Source organism: Asparagus officinalis, chromosome 3, assembly GCF_001876935.1.
Source record: "Asparagus officinalis chromosome 3, Aspof.V1, whole genome shotgun sequence".
Lineage (NCBI taxonomy): Eukaryota > Viridiplantae > Streptophyta > Magnoliopsida > Asparagales > Asparagaceae > Asparagus > Asparagus officinalis.
Window position 1 is genome coordinate 53354684 of NC_033796.1, and position 12796 is coordinate 53367479.

General features: G+C 35.4%; 1 protein-coding gene across 3 annotated transcripts in view; it reads left to right on the forward strand.

Annotated features, from left to right (window-relative positions):
* LOC109834141 (asparagine synthetase domain-containing protein 1-like) overlaps positions 1-12572 on the forward strand; it is a 30103-nt gene extending 17531 nt beyond the window's left edge. For all 3 annotated transcript variants that reach the window (XM_020402061.1, XM_020402062.1, XM_020402063.1), the window contains exons 9-16: positions 1859-1970; positions 5874-5979; positions 7111-7204; positions 7842-8035; positions 11611-11710; positions 11818-11934; positions 12096-12152; positions 12276-12572. In XM_020402061.1, coding sequence (XP_020257650.1) covers positions 1859-1970; positions 5874-5979; positions 7111-7204; positions 7842-8035; positions 11611-11710; positions 11818-11934; positions 12096-12152; positions 12276-12377 — 882 coding nt within the window. In that variant the 3' untranslated portion in view covers positions 12378-12572. The remainder of the gene's footprint in view (positions 1-1858; positions 1971-5873; positions 5980-7110; positions 7205-7841; positions 8036-11610; positions 11711-11817; positions 11935-12095; positions 12153-12275) is intronic.

The following is a 12796-nucleotide window of genomic DNA, read 5'->3' on the forward strand; positions in this document are numbered from 1 at the left end:
ACGGAGCGGCGGCGGCTAGGTTTAGATTTCTCAAGAGTTTATAGTGAGGGAAGAACACTGAAAACGGGTCGGGAGACTTGGGACTAGGTCACTGGGGTTTCGTTAAAATTAAAATGGGTATTGGGTATAGGGCGGTCGGTTCGGTCTCTTCGGGTTGAAACCTTTTCAACCCGACCCGAACCGTTTGAGATTTAAAACCGAACCGAACCGCTGAATTTTGGTCGGTTCGGTCGGTTTTTTCGGTTTGGACCGAACCGTGCACACCCCTATCATCCGCTGACGAGCTTGCAGATTTCTTCACAAAGGCCTTACCTGTTTATCGGTTCTAGTTTCTTGTACGCAAACTCATTTTGTTTGATCCAACATGAGTTTGAGGGAGTTTGAGGGGGGCTGTTGATAATAGTGTATTGTAGTGGGTTTTAGTCCCACATTGGTTGTGAGAACACACCTCACCCTCTACTTGTATAAATATATGTGTACACTCAATATTCAACTCAAGGAAAATTTACCCAAGACTTTCTCTCTCTTACTTTTATCAAACTTGAAGGAACCAAATTGAGTCTATTTATCATGGATATGTTGTATGGAACATGCTGAAATATTAACTTGATTTGGGCAGTCCATATGTGGAAAAAATAAGTTAATCATCTGAACTACAAAGAATAACAGTACTTCTTGTATGGAGATACTTCTTGTATGGGGATATTTCAGCAACTGTCTTTGATAATTTATGGGCTGCATGTGTAAGTTTGCTTATAGTCAGTTGATCTCAAATGATACAGAATAAAAAATAAGTTTCTTCCTCCAACATAATACTCCTGGCATAGTCCTCAAAAGCATATGCAAGAAGTAGCAATGGATGAAAGGTAAAAGTAAGTTTGAACAGAATTTGTGAATGTTTCTATCTCCTAAAGTTCAAACTTCACTGTAGTAGCCAACAATAAGCCTACAGTTCATCCAAAATTGTATCGCTATTCACCGCAGTTTGTCCAAAATTGAATCGACAGTGAAATGAGATGAGAAACAACTGGATTCTGGAGAGGGAGGATGGGTTTGGATTTTGTTTTTGGGTTTAGATAGAGATAATGGGGAGGAAGATCTATGGGTTTAGTTGGAATATGGCATTTTTTGGAATAGACTTTTTGCAAAATACAATTTTTAGATTGTAAGTTCGGGGCTGGATGCTTGACAGATCAGCCCCCACCAACCAAGGGGGCTGGCGTGATACACCAGCCCCTTTTAATTTGTCTGGGGAGTGATTTATTTAGCTGCCTGTGTTTGGTTAATATGAATTCTTTTTCTCTTTTAATTGTCTTGTGCGTGTAAATAAATGATTGATACTCCAACTTTTGCAATTTAAACCTTTGATCCTTGGACCTTAGGTAACAGCCAAATAGAGGTGTGTTTCTTTTTATTTGGTATTTGGTAAGCTATATTTGGTTTAATGGATCTAGATCAAAGCGTTATTGCATATGGTCCCCCATGCACTTGTATAAGGGGGTGCCTGGTTGCTCTTGGCTCTTGGGTTTGATATAGTAATCACATGTAGAATGCGGGTATATGTGGCAAATTAGGGTTATGGTATAGCTCTTGTGAGACGTGTTACTTGACCAAATAGTATTGGGTGTTAATTGCCTTTTTTTTCCGAGGAAGTTATCTGCAACATAACAAATTAGCACCACCCTTGCTACTCTATGCCATCAACTTCCCTTTGTAAGTTAAACTTATTTAGAATTAAATTTGTTGTTTCCTGTTATCAATGCAAAAACATGTGTGCAAAAAGCAATTTATTTCTGCCTTTTCTTTCAAGGTTATTATATCTGCTTCCTGTTTCCATTAAATTGAAATAAATTTGCAGAAGTATTCAGAACAGGATGAAGACGAACTGGTTCCTGTAGCACTTCTCTTCTCTGGCGGGTTAGATTCAATGATACTTGCTGCTTTGCTAGATCAATGTCTTAACCCGAGATGTAAGAATGACTACCAATTATGTTATTTGCTTGATCTCTCTTCTATATTCCTGCAATGTGACTGCAGATCCAACATCTAGCCTCATTTTGTTTGGTATCATTTTTTGTTAATTGTTAATGTTGGAGCTTTTATTTTCAATTAGGATTTAACAGAACCTATGATGAACAATTGGGGTTTTTACACTAGACTGCAATAAACTATTTTTATTGGATAAAACTGTAAAAAATTAATTCAATAGAAAAACTGCTACAAACTATCACAAAAGTACCCATGAATTAAATACCATACACTTTCATTTATGTTTTATTTAACTATGATATGAATTTTCATAGAAGTCACTGAACAACCATGAATTTTAATGTTATTTTTAGACAATTACTATGGACTTTCAGGTAGTATCATAAAATTACCATAAATTTTTGTAGTAGTATGTATTAGTTTCCATTGATTTGGAAGATTGTGGTTGTTTTCTCTATTAAATATAGTTTATGATAGTGATTTATGCAAAACCCCTAATAGTTCACGGGTAGTTTTGTAGAATTTACCCTAATAATTGTGGGTAACAGATAAGATGATGTAGTTAATTTTGACAGGAATGCTTGTTAAGGAAAGGTTTTGAAGCTAATGCAAAATGGCAAATAATTATAACTAAGTTGATATTAATGGACTTCAAGAAATTATTGCTGGCATTGTTAACTCATACATACAAAGAAATATTATTCGGACAATGTAAACAAAACCTGCTAGCTTATGTGCAATATTTTTCCATATGAGTTTTATTCCCATGTCTGCCTAAATGTGCATGTGTTGGGCGAAGATAATGCGTTTACTAGCTGAAACAGGTCGCAAGAGGTAACTTTTATTTTGGTAAGTATATACTCGAATTCACCAAAAAACCATGTATGTACGTACTCTCTATATACTCTTAGACTCTGTACAACCAAGAGTGCAAAACAAATCAAAGCTCACCATATATGCAGTCACTATAACTTCCTTTTAAAAAAGCAAAAAAGAAAAAAGAAAACCTCTCTCATCTTTGATGACAAAACTCTGAAAATAATCTCATTCGAGAGCACAATTATCTATTCCTCACTGTGTTCTTCATTTTGCCAACTCTACTACACTGGATTTTGACTTTATACTCAAGCAGCCGAAAGAACTTCTCTACTTTTCTCTCTTTCTGCTGAAAGATTATCTGATTGTGGAACCCAAATGTGATATATATTATATACAAGAGGCCATGGCTGCTCGCTATATACAAGAGGCCTTGGCTGCTCGCTTAATGCCTCTAATAGCCTTACCTCCTTTCCAACTATTTCTCGCCCACTAAATAGCATCAGACCAGTTGGAAAGGGATATTAATTTCTTGCACAAATGCCATTGCTTTCCTCCACAGTTGAGCACTGCGCATACAAGTGAAGAACAAATGCTCTCCTGTTTCAATTCATAACTCACTAAAGGGGAAATATCATCAGCATTAAGGTAAAGAGTACTTATTCCATACCAGAGCAAAAAAAGAAGAATCATCGGAAGAACCATAAAGTTGCTTAATGCTGCAGCACAGCTAAAATGAGGTTTCACATATTTCTAAAATGCAGTATCTCGAGTAGTGTCTACACACTTTAAACCATCTTCTCTTAAATGCAAAAGTTTTCTTAAAGACCAATGGAAGTGGCTCCTAATCTCTATACCCCAGAAATCATTATTGGAAAGATAATAGTCATGGATTCACTTCACCCAAAGTGAATCAGTTTTAAGGAGAATAGACCAAAGAAATATGCTTGAGAATGAGAGCTGTATTCAATAAGCACATATTCTGAATAGTGAATACCAAGACCACCATATTATTCTGGTTTGCAAACTTGAGACCAGGCTACTTTTGCTTTCAACTGACTCCCGTAAGCACGAGTCCAAAGAAAGTCACGACATATCTGTTCAATAGTTCTAATTATCTTTTTTTTGGAAGAAGAAAGATACTGCCCAATAAGCATGCTGCATGCATACTATGTAACACTGATTTAATAAGCTGCAATCTCCCAGAGAGCAAGAGGTAACTTAATGTTATATTTTCATAATGTACATTTAGCGTGTGATAAAGAGCTACCTTTATGTGGGTTAAAGAGGACTTGGTACAATGTAGTCTGGTTGGAGGGAAAATCATCAATCATGTCATCCTGGAGTTGTATTTTATCAATTTTACCTTGTCATTTTCATCGTTGGTGCACTAAAAGGTTTGTCGGACTATCAATTTATTAGTATATCACCTTCTATTGATGTACTATTTTCTTAAAATATTACTATCTGTGTTGCTTGTGTTTAATTATCTGAAATATCTGAATGACATTCAAATATATGGTAACATCTTTTGTTGAATATAGTTATGGCAGCCTTGGCAGGTAGTCAGACACTTTTCCCTAAACCTAAAATTGGTGTGTCCAGTTTGGTTGGGCTGTTCATACATATCCAGCACTTACGAATTATTCACCCCTGTTCACCTAAGAAACATCTATAGAATGAAATGGTTTTCCCCCGCTTTGACAAAAGAAGCTATGAGGGTAGGTCATTCCTATCTTAGGTTTTTCGTTTGTAAACAACAATCCAATACATATATTTATATAAGTTGAATATATATACTTATTTAAGAATGTCATTGTTTTACACCTCATATCTGTGTGTTAGAGTAAGACATTTTTGACACACTCCAAATTATATTTGAACTAGTGTCCGAGAATTAGTGTTCTAGTGTTCTCAATGTCTGATTTCAGGGACAGGTCAAATGGAAAATTTCCATATCGGATGGCAGTTGTTGGGAATGTACTGGGGATATTTTGTAACTATTAGAGTATCATATCAGATAATGTGTGTGTGTGTGTGTATCTTTATATGTCTATACTTGATGCATGAGATGATGGAGTTGTAAAGAAACAATGATATATTTTTCATTAAAAAAGTAACTAATATTTCGAGGTATAATGGTCGGATTAAATATATTTTGTATTTAAATCTTAAGCCTTTTCAACACTTTTTGGAGCCATAGTTTCATACAGCATTCATGATCCACGATGAAAATGGGGAGAGAGATTTAATAAATGGTGAGGGGTTTAGACAGAGAGTAACTTGTCAGCTGCAAGCAATCAAGGAAGAGAAGATGAAGGCACAATTAGGTGATGCTACAGCACAGTCCAACTTAAAGCAAATGGTCAGAAACTGTTGTAGAAGAATTTGGGTCTGATTGGGTCCTAAATTTCCTTTTTTAGGCATTTTAAGTGAGTACTGGTTTAGATTTATGCCTCAATTTTGCCATAAGTCCAAATCTAACATGTAAAACAAGTAAAAGTCAAAACCAATATTGCGAAGTTTTAGGATTGAATGCTGCCTTATATATCAGGATTTTCTTGATATATTGCCTAAAATTTGTTAATAGACAATATATTATACTGAAATATTATTGTTTTGTGGCAAAAGTTACAAATGATGCGTCGACCGATATTTAAAACAATACTAAGAATTATTGTCTATTTGCTATTAATATTATAGAATTTCAAGTACTCACAAGACAAATTAATGTGATTTCAAACTTATCATTTTTATGTAAATGGGCTAAAAAGTTAAAGGCCAAACCCGTTTTTTCTCTTCCAACCTCTTGGACTTATTTAGTAAAACCTGAATTGTATACTTATTCAACACCCATATTCTCCTATACCAAATATGATATTAGGTTCAATATCTGAACTAAGTTGAAAGAAACAGTGGATTCTACATGCTTTTCTCTTCTTTGTTGCCTTCTCTATTTATTTTGCAGACGTCAGTTCCTTTAATGCAAAAGAAAAATTCTATGTCTTGCTTATGTTTTTCCTGCGGCCAGTGAATGAGTTGGTGGCTGATCTGATTTGTTTTGACAGACATAATAGATCTCTTGAATGTAAGCTTTGACGGTCAACTTGCTCCGGACAGAGTTTCAGCAAGGATGGGAGTAAAGGAACTCCAAAGAATTGCTCCATCTAGGAGGTAGTATCCATCTTAGCCTAGAATTATTTCTTTGACCTGGCCCTTTTTGTGTATGTTATTGATTCATGGGACTACTTTTCTTTTTTTTTTTGGTAATTAGATGCTATCTGAAAATGAATGGAGCTATTATTTTTTTATTTCACTGGCAATATTTTTATATGGTTTTGTTGTTTGTTATTTCTGTTTTCATATTTTGTTGATATTGTCTATTCGCCGTTGAGAACTTGTAGTGTACTATTCTCATTACCAAAATTTTTGGGACTTGGATGATATAAAAGAAAAGAAATTACATCAATACCTTCATGGATATCTATAATAGTCATTTATACCATCATATGTTGGCATCCTGATTTCCTTTGAGGTGTGAACTTTTCTGCTTTCAAGATATTCATGAGGAGAAAAGATTTAGATCATCTTGAATACAAATGAGTTTTCTGTTCATGCTTCTCAAGTTAAGATTCCTTTTGAGATTTGAGGTTTAAACCTCCTCGCTCCTCCCCCATCCATCCACTCACCCACCCATTTACTTGCCCATACACTACACAGCACAAGTGAAAGATAAAGGATGTTTGTAATTGTATCTATTTGTAATTTGTCTTCACTGGAGCCTGTGTGGCCATTATGTATGTTCTCTTTTAATTGAAGTGCTTTGTCTTTTTGGTAAGAGATATCTTGAATCTAGTGTAACCCCAACAGCCATTATTTGCTGGATCCAAAGCAAGTTTGTGCCAACAATGTTAAGCGAATGATTTGTTTATATAAATCTGAATTTGAGTTATAATATATGGTTAGTAGCAATTTTTATGATAAAGCTGGATAATATCATCTTCCAAATGTTCCTGGTCAGCTGTTGTTTTTAGAAACTGAATCATACTTGGAGAAAAAAAGTAATGTTATAAATATAAAAATCCTTAAATTGCTGTTGGTTGTTGAGTTTCATAGCTTGATACCTCACCACTGGAAGCCAAATTGTTATCGGTAAGTGTTTATTTTTTTGCAAACTTGAGAAAATTTATTGCTTTTTGTGAATATTTGGTCTCATAGGAATTTCTATCTTTATTTGTATTGTTTCTTTGTGGAGTTTTGCATCTTGTTATTCAAGTTCCAATCAGTAGCTTATTTAGATTTCAGATGGCGGCTTGTGGAGATTGACTCTACATTGTCCGGTTTGACCTGGGAAATCAAGCACCTGAGGTCACTTATACATCCTGCTAAGACCTACATGGTATGTGTTATCCCACTTGGTGGTAATTCAGTACTATTTTATAACTTTAATGTGACATGCATACTTTCTCTTCATCACGTTTTGAGATTTTTCTGATTTTGTTCACCTATTTAAGTTGTAACCAAGAAGAACTTACAAAGGACATTAGCTTTTGTTACCTTAATATTTAATATGTTCGAATGGAATTTTGTTTTTCGTTTTTCCTTCATATTATTTTATAATAATATATTGCTGCAATATATTGCTGCAACATTGTCGTCTTTCTGTTGTAATGTCTAAGTGGGCATTCTTTCCGTCTACCCAATGACTTTCTCAATTACTATATCCAAAAACTTTTCTCTTCTATAGAGACTCAATCCAGACTTTCTAAACTGCAGTACCAAATTGATTCTGTTATTTATTGTGAAATGTCCTAATAGTATTTGCTTCAATCGTATGATTTTTTGCAAATCCACGTGTTTCCATATAGGAGTCCTGAAAAAGATATATAATACTTAAAGCAATAACATGTTAAATGCTATTTTCACCTGTCTAAATGATGACAGGTGATGAAGCTTACTGACTGCAGTATGTTATCTTGATTCAGTACTCTACTAAGTTGTTTTACAGCATCTGAACCTTTTTTCCCCTGTTGCAGGATATTAATATTGGCATTGCGTTGTGGCTAGCTGCTGGAGGAGATGGATGGGTGGATGGAGAAATTTGTAGTTTTCAGGATGAGCCCTGTCGTTATAGATACAAGTCATCAGCAAAGGTTCTCTTTGTTGGTTCTGGTGCTGATGAGCAGTGTGCTGGGTATGGCAGGCATAAGACAAAATATAGAAAGGGAGGGTATGTGTTAAATTCTGATAACTACATCTACTTATGAATCCTTATTATGCTATACCTCAGTTGTACTTGCAGACAGCTAATTTTGTGCCTTCTAATTCACAGGGGAAAGTGATATTTAAGGTTGCTCATTAATGTCTTTCTACAACTGCACCTTTCAGCTGTAAATAGCTTATTAAGGTCATCTCAGGACATTACATGGTGGTTTATAGAAGTAAACAATTGTCTTCTACTTCTATTGGTGAAATAAAGATATAAAAAGTGAAGTTAGTAACTAGTTTCAGAACAATCCGGTATCACTTAGCTGTTGATATGATGAAAGAAACTAGGATGACGCTTGAATTGAGAACCAAGGTTAAGCATTCGTCTCTTTGCTCAAGTTAGGATAAAAGTACCATCAAATTGTTACCAGTGTATGTAGTTTGTGATTGATAGTATTAGTGGGTGAGATTAGGGAAGGACAATTTCTAACATAAGAAGTGGGCAGAAGTAATTGTAGAGCTTATGCTGCAATTTTGGTAGGATTAAATTCTTATAGAGCTTTCAACCACAAGTAATTGTATTTTTTTCCTTTCTTTAAGGGTATGTTCATTTTCCCCCATCAAATAAAAAGAAAAAATCCTTTAAAAAATATAAAAGAAAAAATGTGGGCCGAATGTTTAGAATTAAGAAGTTTGAAATTGTAGGTGACACTTCGGTATATGGATTATGGAACATATGTTTTGCAAAATAGTGAGAGAAGTGTTATTATAGCTCGCTCTCATGCTACCTAGGTGGTACCTAGGAAAAAGTGTTTCCACCGCTTACGATCAAGTTCAATTTAACAATGGAGCGTGGGTAATGTTCTCAGAAATAAAGCATGGTTTAGTACAGATTAAAGTGCTTGTGGATATTGTTGATGATCATGGAATATAGCTATGAGTTGAATGTAATTTTTTTAAGCATGGCTAGTCATGCGTAAGAATGTCGGACAAACTGAAACAATATTCAAAGTGTAGTATAGATGAAATGAGAATGCTAAAGATGAGAAAGTATTAGCACTTATGCATGAAGAATGTTAACTAATCATGCTTAAGATTTTTTTTAAGAACAACTAATCATGCTTAAGAATGTCGGACAACTAAAACAATATTTCAAAGGGTAACATAGTAACATATAAGATATGATAATGCTAAAGATGGGATAAAATACTAATGTTTATGCATGAAGTTTGGAGCTGATTGAGCTTGAAATGACAAGAACTCATTGGCATGTTGTAATAAAGACCAGCAATTGCTATATAGAACGATCAATGGAGTCTGGGCATAAGCCTAAATGAGCATGGATTGAGGTCATTAAAAAAGGACTTGTAGTTGTTAATGTTGTAATGTTCAGGACAAGGTCTTTCAAGTGGTTTGCTCTTTCTGATCCTGATTTCACTTGAGCATGCTTATTTCTACCATTGCTCTTTCTCGAGATATGCTTATTTCAATTGAGGGTGGTATGACATTCTCCTTGCATTTAGCATCCTTACCAAACTTAGTCAAAACTTGCATTGTACCTCAAGTCAGTGTTTGGTTATAGGTGGCTGCACCACATCGATAATCATGTGGAAGGGAGCAAATGGATGTAAACATTCGTAGGTATGCTCGCATTTGTCTCCAGTAGGATATAGATATGGATATTTGATATCCATATTCCATTGGATATACATTTGTATGTATGTCAGTATCTTATGTACTAGTATTCATTTTAGTGGATATGAGAGTTTGTCCACTCAATTGTTAACCGTTGAACGAACTTTATGGATCAAGATCTAATGAGTGATGAATCTATGAAGCATCGACTCTTCAAAATGGCCGGTGAGTCCGTCTCCGACACGCGTCGGACACGGACACGCGTTCGACACGCGTCGGACACGCGTTCGACACGCGTCAGACACGCGGTCAACGCCGCCGACTCGCTTCGACACGCTCCCGACACGGCGAATCCTTCTCGACACGGCTGAGAGGGAGAAAAAGAAATGGAAGAAAACCCGCAAACCCGAAACCCGAAACCCAAACCCAAATCCCTAACCCTAGTTTTAACTTTCCACTCACCCGATCGCTTGTCATCTCTCTCTCTCTTTCGGTCCCGACGGAAAGAAAATCGCCCCCATCGTCGTTCTCGATACTCGCTGTCATCGATCGTGCTCGGCGGCGCTCTCTCTCTCTCTCTCTCTCTCTCTCTCTCTCTCTCTCTCCCTCTCTCTCTCTCTCTCTCTCTCTCTCTCTCTCTCTCTCTCTCTCTGATTCTCTCTCTTTTCCGATCTGTGACTTCCTTTCTCTCTCTCTCTGATTCTCTCTCTTTTCCGATCTGTGACTTCCTCTCTCTCTCTCTCTCAGTCTCTCCGATCTCTCGATCTCTCTCACAATCGCTCTCTCTCTCTCTCTCTCTCCCTCTCCGATCTCTTCCCCTCTCTCTCTCTCCGATTCTCTCTTTTTCGATCCCTACTTCCTCTCTCCGATCTCTCCCTCCGTTTTTATAGGTCTCTTTCTCTCTCTGATTCTCTCTCTTTTTATTGTTTTTTTATTTTAATTCTCTCTGTTTTTATCTCCTTACTGTATAAAAATGTGAGAATAACATAAAAATGCTAGAATAACATATAAATGAGAACTAGGATTTATATTTTGTAACAATAGTAGGATTTTACTGTTTTTTCATTTTAATTTATTGTTTTATGTTAATTTATAGTTAATTAATTAGGGTTCGTGTTTCATTAATTTATTGTTGATTAATTAGGGTTTTATTTTTAAATTTACTGTTAATTATGATTTTAGTTAGTGTTTTACTATTATTAATTTTTTAGTTTATTGTTATTGCCATTGTATTTTACAGAAATGGAACAAGACAGGAGTTTTAGTGGCAGTGGATTATACAAGCCAATGTTACATAATAATATAACATAAAAATTGATCTATTTTTCTATATGTTCATCTTCTCTTTCTTGTCTTCTTTAACATTATTGTCTTCAATTCTTCAAGAGATCATTGCCATCCCGACATCTTAATTCACACCTGCAACACACACTTTCCTTTAGTTTCTTATTTATAATCTCCACTTTACATAACAAAAAATATGAAAATGTATAGGAATTTAATTCAATATTGATCTATATATAATAATAATATTAAAAAATCTAGCCGTGTTGCCATGTCCTTTTTTTTGGGGGTTTTGTCGTGTCTGTGTCCGTGTTGTCGCCGTGTCCGTGTCCGTGCTTCATAGTGATGAATGTCATCATTTAATGAGGGAGGATAGAGTTAGATCTTGCTCCATAGGCTTTGACATAAGCGGTCTGCCTTTTCAATCTTATCGGATCTCAAAATGCACCTCTAAGTGCAGTGTTTGAGTTTCACCTTTCATCTGGTTTTTTTGACTGTAGTAGCATATAATCCACTCTATATATTTATGTTACCAAACTACAGTGAGTTACCTTTTGCCACCCTTCACACAGTTTCCAATTTGTCTTTTAGCAGGGCAACATGATTATATGCTTAATCTTTAAATTTATTTGGCCATTAGATATTTGTGACCCATTCATTAACTTAATTTTCCGTCAGATGGTTTGCATTGCAAGAAGAAATGAAATTGGATATGCAGAGAATTTGGAGAAGGAATTTGGGCAGAGATGACAGGTGCATCTCTGACCATGGAAAGGAGGTATAGACCACTTAAACCGTTTTTATGCTTTTTTTTTCTTTTTCACAAATTACTTTTCAAAAGTTTGAGTGATTATATTTTTCCTTTCCTGTTTTTATCTATTGTAGGCTAGATTTCCATTTCTGGATGAGGATGTAATTAAATCTCTGCTGGAACTTCCCTTGTGGGAGATTGCTGAACTCGACGAACCTGCTGGAAGAGGAGATAAAAAAATTTTGAGGGAGGTAAGTTTACCAAAATATGACCTATCTTAGATTTCAAACCGCCATGTGATACTATGTACACTGAGCAAATGTTTGGCCTTGATATATACTTGAATATTCAAAGGGAAGCCTAAAGAAAATCTTTTAGATATTTGGTTAAATTTCTATATATTGTGTGACAGGTTGCAAGATTGCTTGGCATTGAAGGAGCATCTCTTCTACCCAAAAGAGCCATTCAGGTACGAAGTTTACTCTCACCATGTATCAAAGAATACACATTGCATCTATTGCAAATTTTTATATTTCAAATTTAATCCCGAACTTTGTGAAGGTTTAACGAACTTGCTATTTCTGACATACAGTTCGGTTCAAGAATTGCAAGAGAATCGAACCGAAAGACTTTTGGAAGCAATCGTGCAGCAAATCAAGCATCAGCTGGGAGTGTTGAAATTTCGGAGAAATAGACAATCTCACAACAAAGTTTTGATTGATCTCCGATGGACATATAATCCAAGAAAACTGGTGTGAAAATATATGAATTGTTTTACATGTGGAACCATGTCTCAGATCCATATGCCGGTCAATCCACAACTTATCTGTATGAATGAGTAACATGTTTGTAAAAATTGCATTTTTCATTTGAATATTAATTTTGTCAATTTATCCTCTAAATTTGTCTACGTAATAAGAGTTTCCTCGGCAGACCGTTGGCGAGGCTAGGCAGAAACTGCACGAGGCCTGGACTGATATCAAGATAAATTTCAAAATTTCCTTTAAAAGTTTCAAATAATTCATTGTAGGTTTTATTTTCTTTATTCATGCGCTTCAAATATTTAGAATTTTTGGATTAAGCCTCAAAATATTCATATTGCTAATTTATCAT